General features: G+C 50.7%; 9 protein-coding genes across 9 annotated transcripts; 4 read left to right on the top strand and 5 right to left on the bottom strand.

The window, feature by feature from the left end:
- Positions 1-872: 872 nt before the first annotated feature.
- N7481_002478 (uncharacterized protein) lies at positions 873-2,786 on the bottom strand (the record flags this gene model as incomplete). Its single annotated transcript, XM_057261697.1, has 1 exon — positions 873-2,786. One exon carries the CDS (start codon positions 2,784-2,786, stop codon positions 873-875), a length of 1,914 nt encoding a protein of 637 aa, XP_057126629.1.
- A 2,183-nt stretch (positions 2,787-4,969) lies between these two features.
- On the top strand, positions 4,970-7,799 carry N7481_002479 (COPI-interacting protein CEX1; the record flags this gene model as incomplete). The annotated part of the gene is made up of 9 exons (XM_057261698.1): positions 4,970-5,092; positions 5,178-5,315; positions 5,398-5,508; positions 5,564-5,710; positions 5,766-6,139; positions 6,194-6,461; positions 6,542-6,745; positions 6,797-6,969; positions 7,022-7,799. 9 exons carry the CDS (start codon positions 4,970-4,972, stop codon positions 7,797-7,799), a joined length of 2,316 nt encoding a protein of 771 aa, XP_057126630.1.
- A 758-nt stretch (positions 7,800-8,557) lies between these two features.
- Positions 8,558-10,651, top strand: N7481_002480 (uncharacterized protein; the record flags this gene model as incomplete). Its single annotated transcript, XM_057261699.1, has 1 exon — positions 8,558-10,651. One exon carries the CDS (start codon positions 8,558-8,560, stop codon positions 10,649-10,651), a length of 2,094 nt encoding a protein of 697 aa, XP_057126631.1.
- Positions 10,652-10,989: 338 nt separating this feature from the next.
- Positions 10,990-12,069, bottom strand: N7481_002481 (peptide alpha-N-acetyltransferase complex A subunit ARD1; the record flags this gene model as incomplete). The annotated part of the gene is made up of 2 exons (XM_057261700.1): positions 10,990-11,393; positions 11,691-12,069. 2 exons carry the CDS (start codon positions 12,067-12,069, stop codon positions 10,990-10,992), a joined length of 783 nt encoding a protein of 260 aa, XP_057126632.1.
- A 431-nt stretch (positions 12,070-12,500) lies between these two features.
- Positions 12,501-13,341, bottom strand: N7481_002482 (uncharacterized protein; the record flags this gene model as incomplete). Its single annotated transcript, XM_057261701.1, has 2 exons — positions 12,501-12,718; positions 12,795-13,341. The coding sequence occupies 2 exons, from the start codon at positions 13,339-13,341 to the stop codon at positions 12,501-12,503; spliced, it is 765 nt and encodes a 254-aa protein (XP_057126633.1).
- A 92-nt stretch (positions 13,342-13,433) lies between these two features.
- On the bottom strand, positions 13,434-14,051 carry N7481_002483 (PLC-like phosphodiesterase; the record flags this gene model as incomplete). Its single annotated transcript, XM_057261702.1, has 1 exon — positions 13,434-14,051. The coding sequence occupies one exon, from the start codon at positions 14,049-14,051 to the stop codon at positions 13,434-13,436; it is 618 nt and encodes a 205-aa protein (XP_057126634.1).
- A 746-nt stretch (positions 14,052-14,797) lies between these two features.
- N7481_002484 (SUR7/PalI family protein) lies at positions 14,798-15,978 on the top strand (the record flags this gene model as incomplete). The annotated part of the gene is made up of 2 exons (XM_057261703.1): positions 14,798-15,257; positions 15,353-15,978. The coding sequence occupies 2 exons, from the start codon at positions 14,798-14,800 to the stop codon at positions 15,976-15,978; spliced, it is 1,086 nt and encodes a 361-aa protein (XP_057126635.1).
- Positions 15,979-17,175: 1,197 nt separating this feature from the next.
- Positions 17,176-18,003, bottom strand: N7481_002485 (uncharacterized protein; the record flags this gene model as incomplete). Its single annotated transcript, XM_057261704.1, has 3 exons — positions 17,176-17,462; positions 17,582-17,751; positions 17,921-18,003. The coding sequence occupies 3 exons, from the start codon at positions 18,001-18,003 to the stop codon at positions 17,176-17,178; spliced, it is 540 nt and encodes a 179-aa protein (XP_057126636.1).
- A 1,395-nt stretch (positions 18,004-19,398) lies between these two features.
- On the top strand, positions 19,399-20,783 carry N7481_002486 (WD40 repeat domain-containing protein; the record flags this gene model as incomplete). The annotated part of the gene is made up of 4 exons (XM_057261705.1): positions 19,399-19,420; positions 19,496-19,517; positions 19,598-20,093; positions 20,148-20,783. 4 exons carry the CDS (start codon positions 19,399-19,401, stop codon positions 20,781-20,783), a joined length of 1,176 nt encoding a protein of 391 aa, XP_057126637.1.
- Between the last annotated feature and the right edge of the window lie 885 nt (positions 20,784-21,668).

Raw genomic sequence — 21,668 nt, forward strand, 5'->3', positions numbered from 1 at the left:
GGGCTAGAAACTGCGACTCCGAGTCGGAGAGTTGATCCACACTGGACGCATACTACCAGTACTGCCAGTACTCTAGTTAGTAGTAGTAGTAATTCAGGGCTAGTACTAGTACCTCTAGTAGTACCTCCCTCAGGCCGTCATGCCAGTTCAAGTTTCAACATACGGTCGTTCCGGCGGTATTTTAGACAAATACTGTCCCGGGTCAGAGACCGTATTTCAAACTTTGGGGATTCTGACATGTGGACACTAGGCCTCAGCTTGTTGAATCTTTACCTAGTATGTATTAATCCACATTTTTCTGGTCGTTATGCTCAAGTTGTATCCAGTAGTTTATTTCTCTAGTAGGCCCTACTACTCAGTATAACTGGCAGTAGGCTTGATAAATACATGAAGCAGACAATGTACTAGCGCTGGCAAAATTGCACTAAGACTGTTGCTTTAAGTTTATGATATTGTGTAGCTATGATGTTCTCTGGAATCCTGTCTCCAGGGCTGTTTAGTAGTTAGATTCCCAAGGGGAGTTCGGATATTATTTGTACTCTCTTATTGTACGTTGAGCAAATACACGACGCTGCACAAATTTGAGTGAAGGAGATAAATTCATACTGTTTCTAAAGCAGTAAAGTAAAGTAATTACAGATCGAAATATTCATCAACATAAAAAAAAGAAAACAAAGCAAGAGCGCCGATTCTATCTTAACACTAAAGCAGTTGAGCAAAGGAACGAAAGAGCGGAATGGTCTTGACCGGAAGCAAGACCGAAACCAGGGCACGAATTCCATCCTTCCACTAAAGTAGTCGAGAACAGTCACCAAAAATCGAAGCGTCTATCGACCTGGAGCGAGATGAAAGCAAGATAACTAACTTCAGGTTCATACGAAACGAACTTCAGATGCGCCGCTGACTATCTTGATATCATCAAAAATATCCGAAATCAATTGAAAGTTCCATGTGTTTATTCGCTGGCTGACAGCGAAAAACATGCCCACCACCTTTTCGGACTCTTTGTAAATAAGAGAGCCGGAGTCACCTGGCTCGCAAAAGGTCTGGTTATCTAAAATGCTGACCGAATGCGTGAACGTAGGGACAATTCGATAGCCAGCAGGGGCAGTTTCATCCGGTTCGCGATGAAGCATGCACTTTTGCAACCCGTGGTACCTTCCGGAGGTCTTTTTTGTGGATCTACCCGTCTTGAACAAGATCTTATCGAACAGTCCTGTATCTACCGCTGGCTCGTAAGAAAACCGATTTGGAACTTCATTGACACCGTATGCGAAGGGCCGACCGATTTCGGCAAGAGTATGAGCATCGGTGGGGATCCGTTCTTTGTCAACTCGGATTAGGGCCCAGTCCATAATCTGCCGGTATCCACCTGCAGCGACTATCTGGTGGTGGAGGCCACTGCCACAGAAAACATGCCCCAGCTTGTGGGAGTTCTTGCTCAAGAAACCCTCGAAAAATGCTCTGCGATCCTCCCAGTGCTCAATGATTTTCGAGTCCATTTCGTAGTTGAGCTCTTGCCTGGGCGTCAGAAAGTCATCGCTTCCTTTCTTTATTGCTTCTTTCAACCTATGTAATCTTTCATATTCAGGATCTCGGAGAGATTTAATTCGATTACTGAGGTGTACAATTGTGTTCTTGAGATCGAAAGTGGATGGTTGTTCGATCCGGAGGAGTTGTTTGGCCATATTATCATTTGGAAGTATGGGATTCCACATCCATTTTGCGAATGATGCTTGGGCACCTGGGATTCGATGTAGGATTGAGCGGTGTCTGTCCGGGGTCTCTGGTGTTTCCGGGGGGTAGACACAGTGGAAGCAGGTTAGAGCGAACTGATGCCACTCAGACCGTTGCTTAAGCTCTACAATTCCTCCCAGGGTAGACAAGCCAGCGGAACTGTTTCGAATACCTATGCTTACCCCAGGTAACACATATTGAGTACAAGCACTATCCGGAAGTTCAGGGCCTATTTCAGGCTTATCAGAAATAAAACAGATATCGCTCTTTATAAACAATACGTTGACGTTCTCAACAGAGTTCCTGGCGAGGACTTCCTTTACTTGTTGAGCAGCAGTGTGGAATGAACCTTCAGCAGTCTCTTGGACGCTGACAATGACACTGACTTCGTTGTTGCTTGCATTGTCCTCATATCCATAGCGCCAGCAATCTAATGCAACCCATTCCCTTGTGTTGTAAGCACCCTGTAGAATCTGCTCACAAATATTTAACCATACTGGAAAGATAGGATGTGTGGACTCAACAGGGAAACACTGTCCACGATGTAATAATCTTTCATCAATTATTTCAACCGATAAATGGGTAAGTATAGAGTGCAGAGTGATTTTAATTTTCTTGGCTACCTCGCGCCATATTGTTGAATCCGGAACTGGCTCTCGACGCATAACGATGAGGAGTGTGAGGATTGGTTGCGGCTCTTTTCCAATAATAGACTGACGACCGGTGAAATACCGCTCAGAAGGATTCAATCTATATCTCAAAAGAATCTGGTCTGCGAGATGAAGGCATCGAGTCTCTCGACCTTGTTCAAGCATAAATTCTCGCAGGCGCCGGCTAAGAGGCTCTAGACTGGCAGGTAGGGAGCAGATCACAGGGCCGCCAGCGCGGAAGGAAGACTTGAGAAAGCCTCCGCTGTCAACTTCAGAGTCCGAAGTTAAGAGCGAGGTTGCTGAAGAGCTTGATGAGGAGACAAACGCCATAGAGTGGGCGTTTGTGCGAATCTCTGTGAGCGTAGTCGCCTCAGATACAGGGCTGGCCGGGTACGACATCGTGTAGCTTCAATCTAGACAGGATAGTTAGGAATTATTCTAGAGATGAGGAAGTTTGAGCCTGTGGATATCGGTAAGGTAAAATCAGTGAGATAAACCGTCACTTCAACCTGGGGCCTAGGGAGGGTAATTAGTGATATTGACAGAATTGAGAATGTCCAGACCTGTGGATACTGACGAGGTAAGTTCACCGAAGAAATCAGCAATGTGAAATCAACAAGAGAGATGGAAGAGATGGAAGAGATGGAAGAGATAGAAGAGATAGAAGAGATAGAAGAGATGGAAGAGATAGAAGAGATGGAAGAGATGACTCCATTGATTATAGGGTAGATGTCCATTGATAACTACAGTACCTGATCCTAGGATTGGAAGCTACCTGGGGCTACTAGGCCAATTTAGGCTAGCCTCCCCCCCTCGGCGAGGATACGACTAGACTTCTTTAGGCTACCCGCTGCGAACAATGGACGCCTGGATGGCTGAGCATGAGCTACACAACAACAAACTACAGTAGAGTTCGATCCCGACTAAATGCCATAATACAAATATATATTGAATAAACCTTGAAACATGCCCTACTATGTACCCGTAGTAGTAGCAAGTATCTATGAACTAGCCCTGGAGTGATCATACAGCACCCCACTTGATAAACACCACTTCCGTCAACCTGTTCTTCAAGACAAGTCAGTAATAGAACCAAATCAAGTCCGAGTCTGTCAAAGCAGAAAATCAAAGAACAACACAGCATAAGAAGCTATCACTTTCTCCTCAGGTCTTTTCAGTTTCAAAAGATCATCATCCAAACCCAACCCAAAAACCACCACAAACCCCCGCGGTGCAGAAACAATGCACCAAAAAACCAACCTCATCCCCTTAACCCACTCCAATCTCACGAAAACCCGCCGCATCCCAGCCAAACCCATCCCCGACACCCCTCTCACCTTCTCCCAAACTCCACCCGGCCAGATATGATACGTGGGTATCACACACACGACCTCCCTCCCACCTCCACCTCCATACCCTCCTCCGCCACACCCAATCCCTAGTATCTATCCTACCCAGCATTCCCACCATGCAAACCCTTCCCCTCCACGCAAGCATTTCCAACAAATCCCACTGAGCCTTCTAGCCTGTCAGCCGTTGCCATTGGTTCCTATACAGTCCTCATAGAGAAAAGCGGACAAAGGAACCCCAGATAAAACGGCCTCCACGACTAACCTCACCTCGCAAGCGGGGATAGGAAATCGCAGTCACTGTACACGGCATTACACCCAAGGTCCCACGATGGCTGTTAGCCACCGTGCCCGAAGAGAGCCACTTCGTAGACTCGGGCCCTCGTTTGCCTTTTAGAAACCGTGCTTTGCTTGCGGGGAGAGAGGAAGGTTCGAAATAGGCGTGCTGGGTAGGTAGGTGTACTAAGGACCGGGCATAAAGGAGAGTAATATAGAAGTAGAGTTGAGATGTTGGGAGGCGCGTGCTCTCTGGCGGACTTCGTCTTGGGTAGAAGATTCAAGATCCCATTGTCTCGTTATACCTTTGGTGCAGGGACCATTGGTATAAGATAGTTACCCGGGGGTAACAGGGAGCTTGTCCGTGATGAACGGGGCTGGGTTTGGGGAAGACGCGTTGTTTTGGGTTTTCGGTTGATTGGAGGGGAAAAGTTGATTTGGTGGCACTTTGGTGGATATCTCGTGTACCTTCGGTTTTTCGTGGATTTGGGGGGTTGTTGGGTTGTGGTGTTGCGCGGTCTGACCTTTTACCAGGTTTCACATCATAGGAGAGAGAGCCGAATTGGGGTGTGTAGTGTAGGTGGGGGTAGAGAAGAGAGGACTCACGATGATTAAAAAGACTGAGCTGGCGTTGGCGAGTAGAAAGTGGAAATGTGGTTGTGTTGGGAGGAGAAGAAGAGAAGCAGAGAAACGGAGAGCTGCAGCTCAGCTGGAGTAAATCCACGTGCCTCAGGCCGAACGCGGGGCCGCAACTCCCTTCCCCCATTGAATTATTCTACTCCTCCATACTCTTCTTTCTTTCTTTCTGTTCTTTTCTACCCTTCTATTTCTATTCTCATCCTCACGCCCCCGACCCCGCGCGACTCAACTTCACCAGCCATTGGCTTGGCCGCCCCGAATTCCTAGGCGAAAAGTACCCAAACACTCCGGCCAGATAATCACCGCCACGCACGAGGCATGGATTTCCTCAAGTCCGCCGTCGCCTCCGCGATCGCCAAGGGTTCCTCGTTACCCTTTTCACTGGGTGATCGAGTCGACATCGGCGATTCGATCTGGACGCTTCACAACGGTACGAAACGGGTAGGATGGCTTCCAACACTACGATATGCGCTTCGACCGCGGGCGAATGCGTGGCATGGCTTGTACTGATGAGATGGTTGGATAGGATGATAGCTCTGCATGCAGTGTATTCACGTTCGACATCAACGCGAATAAGTCGCGATTGCCACTGGCCAAAAACGCTGTTCGAAAGTCGAGGACATTGAGACATCCTGGTGTTATCAAGGTGTTGGATACGATCGAGGTATGTTTGACCTTGTTGCTCTATGCTGGCAATCCATTCGGCCTCCTTTGAGAGCGCAGGTTTAATTTATCTCATACTGCAGACCGAATCGAATCTTTATATCGTCACCGAACGAGTCGCTCCTCTCGAGTGGCAAGTCAAGCGCCGGAGCTTGAGTGAAGAGACCGCGAAATGGGGATTATACGGCATCTCGGTGAGTGGGCTTCAAACATTCTGTCTGCGCAGCTGCTAACCAGACTGCGATATAGTCTACCCTCAAATTCATCAATGAAGACGCTTCGTCCGTCCATGGTGCTGTCCGCGCAGCCTCGGTCTATACAAGTGAGAGTGGTGAATGGAAACTGGGTGGATTTGATATATTGAGCTCCATGAAAGAAGATGACGCTATCATCTATGTCAGTGCCCTTATGGAGGACCGCCAGAAGAAAGAGAAAACTGACCATGACCTAGACATACGGAAGTCTCGTCCCAGATTCACATCGGTATACACCGCCGGAAATTGTGAAGGGAGGATGGGACGCTATCAAAAAACATCCATTGTCAGCGGTTGATGCTTATGGTTTGGGCACATTGATCTTTGAGGTCTTCAATGGCCATTTTTCAGGTGGAGACCAAGCTGGCAAGACGACCAATATCCCTCCATCTATGCAACAGAGCTACAAGCGGCTTTGCACAGCCAATCCCAAACTCCGACTGAGCCCCGCTCACTTTGTTGAGCAGGGTAAGAAGCATGGCGGGTTCTTCCAAACTTCCTTGATTCGGTTGACAGAGGATATGGATAACCTGGGACTGAAGAGTGACGAAGAACGAGAGGAATTCATAAAGTATGTATCCCTTCTGACATGAAACTCTTTTCATTACTGACCCAACTCTATTAGTGAGCTCAACAAACTCTCGGATGATTTCCCAGAAGACTTTTTCAAGATGAAGGTTCTCCCCGAGCTGCTCAAGTCAGTGGAGTTTGGCGGTGGTGGCCCTAAAGTCCTTGCTTCTACCATCAAGATTGGATCTAAGCTATCAGCGGATGAATTCAATGCCAAATTAACACCTGTTATCGTGCGCTTATTCGGAAACCCTGATCGAGCTCTCCGCGTGTGTCTATTGGATAACCTCCCTTTAATGATCGATAATCTTCCTCAGAAAGTTGTCAATGACAAGATCTTCCCCCCCGATGGTGAGTCTATCAATCTTCCTCAGACCTCTGACCTATACTGACATTTCTCTAGACCTCTGGTTTCACCGACGCCGCTCCCGTGGTCCGAGAGCAGACCGTAAAGGCAGTTCTGACGGTGATCAACAAACTTAGTGACAGGGTCGTGAACGGCGAACTGCTCCGGTTCCTCGCCCGCACCGCTAACGATGAACAACCTGGTATCCGAACGAACACTACGATCTGTCTTGGCCGGATTGCCAAAAATCTTTCCCAGGGCGTGAGTTTGAAACTATGATTGGACTCCTGATCTCCACTGACATCTTTCCAGACTCGCTCAAAGGTCCTCATTGCTGCATTCACAAGAGCCATTCGCGATCCATTTCAGCATGCCCGAGTTGCCGGTCTACTCGCGCTGGCCGCCACAATTGATGTTTTCACCGAGGAGGACTGCGCTGCAAAGATTCTTCCCGCCATTTGCCCAGCTTTGCTAGACAAGGAAAAGTGAGTCTACCAACAAATAATGCAACCCCTTCTTCCCACTTACAGTTTCCAGATTGATCCGCGACCAAGCCAACAAAACCCTCGACCTCTATATCCAACGTGTTCGAAAGTTTGCCACCACCATGACCGATTCTGCGCTACCTGCAGAACCCAGCAAGGCCGACATCCCTGGTGCTCGGATCGGCACTTCGAACGACAAGTCCTGGGCTGGTTGGGCGATATCCTCCTTCACCAACAAGATCGCAGCCGCAGACGGCGAGATCGAACCTACAGGCGCTACCAACAAACTAGTAGAGACAGAGGCAGCCCGATCCGCGTCCGTCCCTCGCCCCGCCAAATCATCACCATCTACGCAATTGGAACTTCCAAAGCAAACACCCTTGCGCCCAACCGCCCAGCCACTGGGCCGATCGCTCTCAGATAGACCGGTCCCCGTTGTGCAACAGCAGGAAATTGAAGACGAAGGTGACGATGTCTTCGATGCATGGGGTGCAATGGACGACGACGATCAAGAGACCGATCCCTTCACTGCAGCCGTTGCATCGCCTAATCCCTCATCACCGGATCCAGTCACAAGCCAAGTCCCGGCCGTATCTTTCGATGATGGAGGTGAGCCTGATTTTGCCGGGTGGTTGGCTGCGAAGAACCAATCAAAGGCGAAGAAGCCCCTTCCAAAGGGCTTGAATAAATCATCCTCCACCAATTCGGCACCTACGAGAAGTACTGTTGCTGCTGCCAAGCCGCGAGTAGCGGCACCAGCGAAGAAGATCGATACGAAGCCGAAGGAAGATGTCAATGAAGACGATGGGTGGGGTGATGCTTGGGATTGAGGGTCAGGTTGAGGGTTGTGGTAATGTATATATGGTATTTCCTGGACAATTGCTAATTACCCGGGAGCATAAATGTCCTAGTCCAAATAATAGAAATATTGTGGTCATTATAGACTGTTCTGTTACTAAAGTATTAAGGTTACTACTACTAGGCTACATAGTATTACCGGAGTAGGATTTGCCCCGGGATACTAGTATTTTCCAGTACTATTTAAGGTATTAGGGGAGCCGCTACCTACATGGTAGACCCTGTCTAGTTGTATGTCTGTGTATCCTAAAATAATATCCATCATTCCATTTATATTCATTCTTTCTATCCATGGTTTACCCTTCCTTACCCAGAGGGTAGGGGTCTCATAACTCCGCGGAGGTGGGCTATCTTATCGCCCCGCTGGCGGATTTCCTAAGGAATGGCACCATCAACCCAACCTCAACCTCAACCTCTTTCCACTTCTGCAACTTCTTGCGACCGCGCAAGTATATACCCGTCCTGGCCAGTTCCCCTTGGCCCTCCAGTCCGGTGAGACATGCATCTCCGATCAGCCCGATCCCCCGCGCCAAGCTGTTCGGTGCTGACCTACTAGCCCGGAATTCTGCTGCCTTCGACCAACATCCCCATTTGATCCTCTAGATCATCCACCGAGTCGCACAGCATGGGCGACGTGCCTTGACAGGCTGCCGAATATCTGCAATCCTCCTAGGCCTCAACTTCTGCTCCCTTCTCCTTTCTCCGACGATCTCCCTCCAGCCTTGTCACAATGGACCGGGAGGAGGAGGAGGTCCCACCACCGCCTTATGCCGCCGTTGATCCATTAGTTGTGCCGGCCAGCAATAGGAATAGCGACCAGGCTAACGCCAATGGCCCATCGCGTGCGAATGTTTCAGGTCCGTCGGCGGAGGCAGGTAGTTCCTCCTCGGCAGCCTCCTCCGTTGTGCCAACCCACTTCGTCTCCGCCGCGAGCTACTTTGAGCAGCGGCCTGCGACAGGGTTGGACGAGAGCCAAGGCCTGCTAGACCACCATATAACGATATATCCTCGCAGTCAAACGAAAGATTTCCCACGAAGGCCCCGTTGCTGGGCGACGCGGATGAATGAGGTCGTGCAGCAGGACTGGGACACCTTTTTGCGATATCTGTTCCCGCCTCAATTGGGCTTGGCTGCTGCGTCCCAGCATCTCCCGAGACAGCTACGGGCGGAAATCCAGCGGGACCGAAAGGATCGACCACAAGAGACAGATGAGCAACGACGGGCTCGAATTGCTGCCGTGGTGGACGAATGGAACCAGTGTTTCTTTGAGGTACGCGGCACTCGAATTGTCTTTGTATATGTTGGGGAACCCGACGCCGCGCCATCCTCTGCCCTCTGTCCGCGATGTTATCCAGCCGCGACAAAGGCGAATCAAGGAACTGGGACCAGTGCAAATACAGATAGCAGAGCTCAAAATACGCCTGAGTCTGAAAGCAGCCAGAATACCCCCTCACCCACAAATTGGCCTGCTCCGCCGATGCCCATGATGCCGCACCCGCCAATGCCCTTTGGACCGCCATATGGAGTCCCCCAATTTCCCGGCCATGGTGCACCACCAACTCACCAACCACCGCAGTACTATCCATATCCACCTCCTGGAGCCGCTCCATGGGGGCAGTGGAACGGTTGGGGTTATCAACAACCACAATATGGGAATAGTAGTAGCGGCAAAGGCGGGTGGCTATCGGATCTTACTTCTAAAGCACAGAAGTATGGTGAACGGCTAGAGCATTACGGTAACCAATTCGGTCAACATGCCATGAACTATGGCCGACAAGTCGAGGAGCAAGCTCTCGCACACGGCCGCTGGATCGAAGAGCAGGCAAGATTTGGGCGGAAGCAACCTGCATATCAGGGATATCCTCCTTCTGGCTACGCTCCATATCCAACCTGGAGTCCTCCAACCACCGGCACAGTATCAAATCCGACTACTCCCACGAGCATCCCTACCAGCAACCCTACCCCGCCTAGTCAACCAACGTTGCAGCCTACAACGCGGCCTCAACCCCTCCCCAAAGATGACGATAAACCTCCCCTTGAACAAACGCGCCGCATTTCTATAGTATCCACCTCATCCGAATCTTCCCTAAGCTCAATTGATTCGCTCTCCACTACCTCGGACCTAAGCGCCTCGGACCTCACCACAGTCCGCACACAGCTCCAATCCCTCGATGACAGACACGACCGAATCTTATACGACGCAGCCGTCGATCTCCGCCAACAACTAACAATCCTCCAAGAATCCCGCCGCGAAGCCCGCGCGTCCGGACGCCGGAACTGGCGCCCAGGGACCCGCCCCCAGCAAACCCAGCCAACGAACAGCAATGACTGGGGCCGGTGGGAATCTCCCGAGCAACAGCAACGCGCATCTATAGACCGCCGTGCCATGAAAGAGGAGATGCGCGCCACGCGAAAAGCATTCCGGGACGTTGTCAAGCGAGCAAGAGAAGAACAGCGCGCCCGACGGCGCGTGAAGCGCAATCGCCGCCGACACGGACCTGCCCAAGCCGATGAAATGGCGAAGGCTAGTGCCAGGGACCAACAAGTTTCTTTGGATGGCAAATTGAACAACGTCTCGCTGGAAGATTCCCCTGCCCCGCCTCTTGCACAACCTCAACCGCAGCGCTTTCCTGTGCGCTCGGAGACGAGCTCAGAGTTCAACAGGAGTAGCCTTCATACTCCTTCTTCTTCGCAAGCCAGCATGCATGAAACGCAGGCCGATACTCCAGATAAGAAGAAGAGTGGAGCGCCTTCTCGTATAAAGGATATTCTCAAACCGCGATCCAAGAAGCGGGACGAGGGCAAGAAAAAGGATGGAGCTTGATGCATTTTTGTATATGTCTTTTTGATTCTTTTTGCTCCTTCGCTTTGCCTGTTCTGCCAGTGTTCTATTTATTGGCGCATATATTTTTCAAGGCGCGATCTGGAACGGCCCAGAGTAAGATAGCATCAACGAAGTAACGATAGTCACTGCATATACATTGATTGATATACACCTAGTAGATTCATCAACTATAACTACTACCTGGTCTTTCCTTCTTTCTTTTTTCCCGAGTCTCTTCAGCATACTCGTATTAGGCTGGTAGCACTACCAGTACTGCCTAGAACTCTACTATGCAGAGCCCAGCGCACAAGCAGGGCCATCGAACCAGGCCACCTGAGTTATGACTGAACATCACTCTTCTCCACCAAATCACCAACACCAAGCGCCCTCCCAATCTTAACATTAACCATCTTCTCCCCATTCTGCTCCGCCTTCCCCAGATCCCCAACCGCCTCGCCCTCATCAGCATCCTCCTCCTCCGCATCGGCACCATCCTCACCCTCCTTCTTATTCTTCTTCGCCTCCGCCCGGTCCCGCTTCTCAACGGCCTTCCAGTCCATCCACATATTTTCAAGCTTCAGGTGCATCGCATACGCATCCTCGCCGTCGGCGTAGTACTTGCTCTCAATCTTCTCCACCTCGAAGCCCAGTGTGTCACGGTATAGGCGTAGCGCGGCGATGTTCGAAACACGCACGTGTAGGGAAACGTAGTGTGCGCGGTGGGACTCGGCCATTGCGCGTTCTGGATGAGTTAGCAATTTGCTTTTGCTTTTGCTTGCGGTAGTCATAGGGTTCGCATTCGCATTCGCATTCGCAGTGATATTGGGGTTGGGTCGGGATCGCCGGTGCAAGCTTCAATTTCACCTAGCCAGCCAAGCAGACCAGTCGATAATAGAGCAGACAAGACAATTGATCTCTCACACTCGAACGAGAAATACACGCGGACAACCCCAACCGACCCTCACCGAACCAGGAAGAACAAATCAAAACGTATAGAGAAAAGAGGTTAAAGGGTAAAAAGGTGCAGGGTAAAACTCACGACTCATCCGCATCAACCTCTCAGCAATTCCCAACCGTCTATGCGTGCGCATAACACTCAGAGAAGTAATATGACCATGCGGTTTCCCGTCCGCAGGATCCTCCTCCATTTTCGCAAGGACATATCCAACGACCTTGGGGTATTGACCCGAGACATCCCCCGCGATCCCAGCTCCGTTGCCGCTGGCGCCGCCGCCGTTCTTGTAGCCATTCTTCGGCCGGACGACGGCTACAAAGCTCAGTTGCGGCCAGGTCAGGGCGTGGTAGAGGTAGTATTTTAGGAAGTAATTTTCGGGCAGGTTGGTTATGTTGCAGGTTTGGATTGAGGGGAGGAGGTCGATGTAGGAGGGGTAGCTGGAGAGGGGGACGATGTCGACCATTTTGGCGGTTGGTGGTGGGGGATTGGTGCGGGTGACGGGTGACGGGTTCGTTTTCTCTCGCTCTCTCTCTCTATTCGAGTCTTGTGAGAGGATTTGGTGGTGGGGATGGTGTGGTCGTTTGGGGGTTTGGTGGTTGGCTTCGTTTTCATGGCTGCGGTTGGGTGGGACACGTGATGTGGGTGGATATAGGTGTAACCTGTGTAGAGCAGAATGTACTTCAAGTTGTAGTACTTGTATACTCAGTCACAGAGGATGATAATTACGTTGTATATGGTTTGAGTACTTTCAGATTTAATTGATGTATTTGTTGGATGGGGAATCGAATTAATGCTTGTTATACTGCGCTTTGCTGTCCATCTATATTACGATATGTACACCCAAATATGTCGAAATAAATCAAGGGGAAAAAAGCTAGATCGTGAATCGTCATTTTAGAACGCCGCGAGAAGGAACTGGACACCTGCTGCCACGAGGACCATCGTCGAGACACTGGCGACTGCCATGTGCGCAGCGGCCGAACTGCTGCCGCAGCAGTCACCGTTCCACGTGACGTTGTTCGCTTTCGCCGCAACCTCGAAGACAGAGCCATTGGGCTTGCCCCAGTTATAGTAGTCGACGAGCAGAAAGTTGGGAGGGCGGTCATATTTTTCTGGAAAATTGTGAGTATGAACGAACGAAGTTGGTCACGGGGGGGAATTCGTTTAAGCGGGTGGTTATTCACTTACCAGTACATTTCGCCGACATGTTACCAAGACTGCCGTATAAGGTCTCGTTGGCGCTGTTGGTGTCGACCATATAAGCCGTGTTGGGGATGAGCAGGCTGATAGAACCAAAGTTCAATTGGAGGTTGAGGTTGTGGTTGATCATATACATGCGGTTGGTGGCATCCTTGTGGTTCAGGCCCGGTGGACGCTGCACGGTGCAAGGGAAATCACGGTCAGTGGGTGAGAAGGGTGTCTCCCACAGCTGAGAGAATTCGTCCATGATATAGGGCACGGCGGTCTCATTTGCACCGTAGTCCATGAAGAAAACGGCGCGCTTGTTGGAGAGGATCATCTCGGAGAGAGTGGGCCAATCGTCCAGGGTCATGGGGGCCTTCGGGGGCGAGTAGATGATGTTTTTCAGGCCCGATTTTTCGATGGAGTCGACAAAGGCGGTTGGTGGGAGGTTGTCGGAATTGCCCATCAAGAAGGTGACGACGTTATAAGGGTTCTTGATCATCCATTGGTAGACCTGGGCGAGATAGGATTCCAGAGTGCCGGCGTCGAGCATGTCGCAGCTCGAGTGACAGAGGTGAATCTCGCCGCTCTTATTATGGGCTTGGAATTGAACTGTTTTTTTTTTTTTTTTGGTCAGAGGGGAGGTCAATTGAGTCGCAGCGGATAGGGAAGAGACATACGCATGCGAATGCCGTCGTTCAACTGGTCGGTCACCTTGAGAGCCTGGTTGGAGGCAGCGTTGCCGGGAACCACGAACGGGCTGTTATGAGCGGCGACATTGGTGATGTTGGAGTAGTTGCGCATGCAGAACTCGCTGTACCCATTGCAAGGGGTGGTGTTGGTCTCAGTCGGGATCGAACTGGTGGAAGAATGTGTCTGAGTCGCGTTCATGCTATTGTTGCCCAGGGTGGTTGTCCCACCACCGCCAACCAGCACCGTGACGGAGTCTGAGGTCGAAGTGTGGAGAAGGGTCTGGTTGCCCGTCGCGGTGGCACTGGCATTGAGTGAAGAGGAGACCACGGTCTTGTGGTCGCCATTACCGAGGGTAATGACGGAGGTGTAGGTCAGATAGGTACCAGTGGGAACTTGAGCTGAGGCGTTGGTGATGGTGGAAGCATCGGACCAGTTGTAAGAGGTGGAAGAACCAGTGATGGTGGAGGAGAAATCGGTGTTGGTGTTGGACTCGGTGGTCTCGGTGGTTGTACCATCTTTGGCTAGAGCCAGACCAGCTAGGCCGAGGGCCAGCAGCGAGGTATACCTCATGGGGGGTGGTGAGGATGTGGGTGTGTGGTGATGATGATGATGGAGGAGAGGAGGAGGTACGAGTAACTCGGAAAAAGAGAGGAAGACGAGACTCTGTCGATCAAGCACCGTCACACCCTCCACCTCCACCTCCACCTCGCCAATGGCCGTAATATTCACCGTCACTGGGTCGCTAGTCAGTGCCGTAATTCTAGGCTACACTAAATCCCGAAGTTGCTCCATGTATTCCCCACTACAAACCACTTAGCCCATGAGTGCTGACGTTGTCGCCACTTGGTGCCCGGCCGATAAGCCAATAATAGTATGAGAGACCCTGAGCAACCCACCCATCTCACATCTCAACCGGTCTGGCCATCGTGAGTTTCTGACTTTCTCATGTCCAATTGTCCCTACGGAGTACCAGCTTTGTACACCACCTCCCCCATCCCTCTCCTGGCTCCCAATTTTCTTCCTCTTTTCCCTCTCTTCCCTCTCTTCCCTCGCATCCTATCCTTCTATCTAATTTCTATATCCATCCCCCCCCCTTACTCACTCCACTGATTTCATGATCGCCCTCACTAAGGCCCACTAGTGGAACGCCACTGACGATCCGTGGCAGCTCCAAGCCCCGATCTGATTAGGAGAAATAAAACTCCTGCTTCCGTTGACACCTGCCTGCTTGAGTGCCGCCCTGCCCTGCCTACCCCGTTCGGCTTTGCTCTGCTCTGCTCTGCTCTGCACTGCACTGCAACATATTCATCTTCGCCATGATCGACGGGCCAGATAGTACCAATGGCTCAGGCTCAGGCTCAGGCTCTGGCGCTACCCGCAAGCTGCCCTTCTTTCGCAGCTCCAATGGTCCTCTCGCACGCCGCCGCGCGTCTACAGTACACACCCATCGCATCATACGGTCCATGCTATATCTCCTCGCCTGGATCTTTGTCCTTCTCGTCTGCATTGGCAACCTCTCCAACAAACCAGTCTTGCGCAGTACCTACTTTCTCTACCTCGACTTAACAGATATTATCCCCGTCTCCGTGCCTAATGCCGTCCTTATCAACTCCATCGCCCGTTCAATCGGCCTTCACGACTTCTACCAGGTCGGCCTGTGGGGTTTCTGCGAGGGCTACAACAATGCGGGAATTACCAGTTGCTCCAAGCCCAAGTCTCTTTATGCCTTCAACCCAGTCGAAATCATTCTAGATGAGCTGCTTGCCGGCGCTAGTAGTACGTTTACCTCTTCCCATCAACCCCACCCCAGTCCTTGATATAAGGATACATCATGTCAATATGAACAACCATATTAACCTCTTCCCCCGCAGTTGCTCTTCCCAGTGATATCGAGGACCCTCTTAAACTGGCTCGGATTGCCTCACACTGGATGTTCGGCCTCTTTATCGCCGCCGCCGTATTCAACTTTATCATGATCTTCATCAGCCCACTCGCCGTATCCTCGCGGCCCCCACAAACAATCAAGCTCTGGGCCGCCGCCAGTACCAACGGCACACAAATCACACCCGCCGGTCAACCTCCGCACCGTCGCAGGACTTTTATCTGGCTGCGCTCGTTACCAATGCTCTTCTTCGCCTTCTTCACCGCCCTCGTCACCATCGTCGCATCCGCCGTGGCAACCGTCATGTTCGAGATCTTCTCTACCGTATTTACCAATGCTGACCCCAGCTTGAACATTCATGCCCACGTCGGCACCCAGATGCTGGTCTTTATGTGGATTGCCTCCGGGTTCAGTCTGATCGCTTTCATCGTCCAGTTCGGCTCCTGCTGCGCGTCCTGCTGTGGCGGCCATAAGGCGCGCAAGCAGTTGAAGTCTCAGGGAATTGACTGGCGCGAGATGGAGAAGACTTCCGCTGTGGATTCTTCGACTGGCCGTTCGACTTCTGTTGACCGGGAGAGACAACACGTCGAGCCTCATGCTGTCACAACGGACTAGAGTGTATCTGTTCAGGTATACTGTATGTCTTCTGCCAGGTCAATGCATCTACTGTTGGGTGGTGATATGCTCTGAGCTAAGCTGAGCTGAGCTGATCAGACTCCCCTTTATCAAGGGTCTATTTTTGAACAACCTTTTTGATGTGCCATATTGGCCGGATTCTCTAGTTATTATTTTTTTTCTGCCTTGACATCTTACGATTTCAACGATCAATAGCGCTGGGTCATGCTTGGATTGCCTACTTTGGGTTGATATCTACGCTTTAGATTTGTGGATAGTCATCAATATAGATAAAATCATTTTGTTTTCCATGGAGTCTTTAGTTCTACCATGTAAATATGGCCTGTTTATGATACAGCTGCCGAAATAAGGTTGGCTAGCCGTTTCTTTGTGAATTGTGGCGTTTCAACTGCAGGCGCAGGAGTGCTTATTTCTGCTTTGGGCCCGTGTCGGATACTTCCGAGTCAGCCCCTGAAGAAGTTCCAATGTTTACATGCGTTATAGAGTAGTGGCTGATACAGCTGGATGGGAAGGCTACTCCCTCTTAAAGGTCTTACTCCGACACAATTCCATGTACTGGATAGCGCTGGAAATAAATATCAATAAGGAGCTGAAGCAGTTTAGACCATAACTCAATCAAGCATAAAACATCTCATAAGTAGGAAGTCCATCAACAAAAAAATCATAATATAGTTCACCGGAAATCCCCCATACCAGCCCCTGTGAGGTTATCAGGGACGATGGCTGATTGATGCCATGGTTGAGTGGAGCAGGCGGTCAGAAATATCGGGGCGGTGAGCATCATCCAGGCAGAAAAAGGAAAAAGGTAAACATTTGTGCAGTCATCTTCACTTCATCAACTCATCCCAGTGAACATCGAGCGAAGGTCAAACCCCATCTTTCTCTTGAATCATCTATTGTGTGCCTGTCTAACAATAAATAGCCAGTCTTCAGCCTTTGTCTTCATCAGGAGAACCTGCAGGCAGAAAGGCACGGCGGTTATCGTTAGGCAACATGCCTTGAATAAGTTTGAGCATGGTATCACCGTATCCACCGTGCAAAATGAACGACATCATGGAGCAATGTGAGTTGTCCCTGGGTGACTCAGGCGAGTCAGGCAAGTTTGCACTTGAGGATCTGGGGCTTACACTCTCCCCTGGATCACAGTCACAATCCTTCGCCCATACAATGGACTTCTCAGAGTTCGACCTCAGCATGGATCTCGACTTCAGTCTCATGGATAACTTCGATCCTCTGACTGATTTTGATCCCATCGTCCATCAAATCGATATCCCTACCCTTGCTCCGACACCGGCCAAGCGTTCCCTCGAGGAGGTCTCTCCCCAACGAAGCCGAGACACCACCCAAGCGTTCATGCCAGTCGGTTCCCTCGCCTTCCCTCGAATCGCTGGCCATGCAGACGCAGTCCCGTATGGATCTCGCCAATCGGGCCTCGCCCATGATCTCCACGAATGTATTCTCGGCTGCAGGATCCAGCAACCCAGCCAGCGTCGCTGCGATGACTCGGTTCGGACTGGACCCTCATGACACTGCGGATTCCATCCCAACTGTTCAACGAGCGGTCCCATTCTTGTCACCTTACCAAGTGCTCTAAGTATTACCCTTCCGCCCCGTCTCTGCACACCCGTACTGTCAATGTGGAAGTTTCGAGCTCGGCCCTTCAGCATCGGCTGAAAAACTCCCAACGCCGGATCAACGTTCTCGTCATAGAGCGCAATAGGTATCGGGACAAACTCCTCAGCTACACCCAGCCTGATCCGCGTACGGGAAAGTTGAAGATCGACGAAATGGAGGCAGAAATCACGACGCTACGACGCGTGACATCTACACAGCAGACCCGCACCAGGAACCTCAAAACTGAACTCCAGAGCTGCCAGAATGAGTATGCCAGTCTGGCCAGAACACACAATAGCCTTCTCACCGACTACCGGGCTTCTCAGAAATCGCCCGCGCTGCCATCCCGGCAATCTCCCGAGACAAACTCCTGGGGCGGATCCGAGCCATGGAAAGGCGCGTATGATCAACTCTTGGCTGAGCATCGCTCTTTGATCTCTGCTTTGAAGGCTCCAGGCGTGGATCCGATGCAGGTTCTGGAGGGACTCGGCATGCAGTCCAGCAACAAGGCTTCTTCAGCCAATTACCCGTCACCAGCTTCGATTTCATCGATGCCAAACCGAACCCCTGCTGTGCCCCACCAGGATGCTGTGGTGATTGATCTCACCGACGACGGCGCAGAGGATGTGAGTACCCTAGGATTCCCAACTGTTCAACTCGGCCCACCAGCAATTGAAACCCAGCTAACCGACTTTCGTCACGTCCTCAGACACAAGAAGCTTGATTGGATCCGACCGCCGTTGAATGTCCGACTGGCCGCTCAAGCTCTATTCGACAATATCTCCCCCGTTCAAGGTTCAAGTTCTGCCTTAGTGTCCAAGCAGCGCAAAGGGTTGGTAGCTCCGCTACCGGATCCCAAGAGGAAGAAGATCAGGAATGACGAGAATGCTGCTCTCATTTCATCTGACGTCGCCTGCATGCAATCCTACGAACAAACAAATCTTCAAATCCGACGTAGCCAGGAGATGCCCTCCTCCTCCACGGCTACAAAGACACCTTCTTCACGGACTTCCGCGTCAAATGTCCAAGTCAGCAACCGCGTGCTTACTTCAAGTTCCAGCTTCAATAGCCTTTTTGACGAGGAACCTGAGCCCACTGCAGTTCCCTCTGTTGAAGAGTACGAAGCTCTAGCAGATAATTGCTTCGATGATGATTGGTCGCTCTTCGTGGAACAGCTACCTGGGCAGTCAGATGAGCACCATAATGAGAATGGAGAGGAGGACTACCATCCAGATGATGACGAGCTGGCCCGAATGATGGAAGAAGAGCTGGCCCGATGAGGTGCAGTACCCAAGAATCATAATGCTACGGCTTTTCGCTTCTCTCGCATAAGCCGGTACACCATGGAGAGGCAACAATACTTCTCTGCACGATGTATTTAGTTAAGAATTCGATAGCTTAGCGATTGCCCTGAATATGGAATCGTTTCACAACAGTGCCTTCTGCATTTTCGCTCCAGTAGAACCCAGAACACTTTAGCCACACGCCTGGTGTTATTTAACATCTGGTGAATATCTACAGTCGACATAGCGCATCATGGTACTGTCCGTGGGGTTGTACATTTCTATACTCGTATGTCGTATACTTGACGCGGCAGTATCGTGTCACCGCCTCCAACACGTGATCGCTACAGTCCCAAGTGCAACGGGCCTCCGATCGCCGACTCCAACTCCTCCGAATTATTGAGCCTCTTTTCCAGGTCCCCAGTCGCTCAAAGTCTCCTCGCCTTGAAAGCGCCATATATCTCCCCTCCAATCTACCGTTGTTCCATAATATTGTGCCAGTATGAGCGTTATTCTCTGCACTGGTAAGTAAACCGTGTTTATCAAGAAGCTCCCCGCATTCTTCCCGAGCTCGAACTGATCGCAGTTGTCTGTCGCAGCGGGGTATGACCATACCATCCGGTAAGTCAAAGCTTTCTCAAGCTCCGAATGTTTCAATTCGATCAAGTGGGGCATCTCGAATGCTAACCGTTCGGCAACAGCTTCTGGGAAGCGCTGTCCGGCATCTGCTCGCGAACCATTCAACACCCCGACTCCCAGGTCAACCGACTCTGCATTACTCCCGACAAACGCTTCCTCGCTGCTGCTGGCCACAATAATGTCAAGCTCTATGATATCAAGTCCACAAACCCCAACCCTGTGATGACCTTTGAGGGCCACACCAACAACATCACCGGTGTCGCATTCCATTGCGAAGGCAAGTGGATGGTCACCAGCTCGGAAGATGGCACTGTCAAAGTCTGGGATACACGCACGGGTAGTCTGCAACGCAATTACGTGCACCGGGCTCCCGTCAACGATGTGGTCATTCATCCGAACCAGGGCGAGCTCATCAGTGGAGATCAAGCTGGTATGGTACGCGTGTGGGATCTTGGTGAGAGTGTCTGCACCCACCAGCTGATTCCCGCCGAGGATACATCCGTACTCAGCGTTAGCGTCGCTAGCGATGGATCTCTGCTTTGCGCGGGAAACAAAGTCGTATGTTTCCCAATATCCCCGGCTATGTGACCCCGTACTAACCCGAGGTGCTAGGGAAACGTCTACATCTGGCGAATGGTCATCACTGACGAGACCACGCGCATAATTCCGATTTGCAGCTTCCAAGCCCACAGGGACTACCTCACTCGCGTTCTTCTATCCCCCGACGTCAAACACCTAGCCACCTGCGCCGCAGACCACACCGCAAAGGTGTGGAATCTGGACGCGGAGTACGCGCCAGCAAAGGTCGCCATCAAAGAATGGAATGAGCGACAGGCCCAGAAAGACCCTGACGAGAATAGCGAAAGCAATGGCGATTCCACCAGCAAGAATCAGAACAACGAACTGATGCGCATCTTCGGGGATTCGACCACAGACCGAGACCTCCTGCGGATCACCGATAGCACTCCCCGTGAGGATACCTCGCAACAGACCTTTACTACCACCCCAGATGGACCGCCCATGGATCCTGCCAGCAACACCCTTTTCCTCGAAACCACCCTCGTCAACCACCAGCGCTGGGTGTGGGACTGCGCGTTCTCAGCTGACTCGGCCTATTTGGTCACAGTATCGAGCGATCACTACGCGCGTTTATGGGAACTCAGCACTGGTAACATCATCCGGCAATACAGCGGACACCACCGCGGCGCTGTCTGTGTTGCTCTGAACGATTACTCCGAGCCACGCTAGGGTTGGTATGATTTTTGGAACACTGTCCATCTTCGCGGCCATAATCCACTTTCCGCGTCTTTTTTTATCTTCCTTTCTCTTGGGTTGGTGGCGTTTCTCTGTGTGTTTTGATAACTTCCTTGGCGTATTGCATAGCATGGCGCAGGGGTTCCATTTCTAAACGTTCTAGTTTTTTTTTTTCCTTTTTTGGGGACCGCTTCTCTACGATTTATGCTGCTTTGAAGATACCCTGTATCTCCAGGAATCGATCTGATATCTGAATTTTGACATGTTTCTAATTACTGTTCCCCTATTACACCACTACAGCGCTCGATAAGCGCAGGTCAATAGCTGTATATAGGGGTATTTTACCTGACCGTCTTGAAAGCCGCCTGTAACTTCTCTGTTCTAACCTCCCCTTTCTAAGAGAACTAGTACCTACCTGAGATGAAATATATTGGCTACTCTACTCTATCTTAGGTAGGTACTAGTTTGCTATTACCTAGACCAATAGTCAATGATAGTAGATAATTAGATAGTAGAAACTTTTGCGGTACTACTGTAGTTTTGTTCAAAATTGTATATAGAACATTGGTAATTTTATATTTTATATTGAGAAGTTAGAGGCGGCTTTCAAGACGGTCAGGTAAAATACCCTATATACAACTACTGACCTGCGCTTACCGAGCGCCGTACACCACAGCGCCGAGTCGCTGTGAATAGAACGCCTAAAATGGCTACACTTGACACCAGCTTAAGCGTTCATTTTACCAGAATCTCAGTCATTACTGATTTACTCCATCGCATGATCGTAAAGAAGTAGTTAAAATATCAGATGAATTTCTATAAATAGGAGATCCTAGCGTTTATGAGAATAAGTTTACAACCTCCGGCCTTTCTTCTCTG

Source organism: Penicillium waksmanii (genome assembly GCF_028829765.1).
Source record: "Penicillium waksmanii strain IBT 27052 chromosome Unknown utg000002l:1.0-3326099.0:1.0-3328782.0, whole genome shotgun sequence".
Taxonomy (NCBI): Eukaryota; Fungi; Ascomycota; class Eurotiomycetes; order Eurotiales; family Aspergillaceae; genus Penicillium; species Penicillium waksmanii.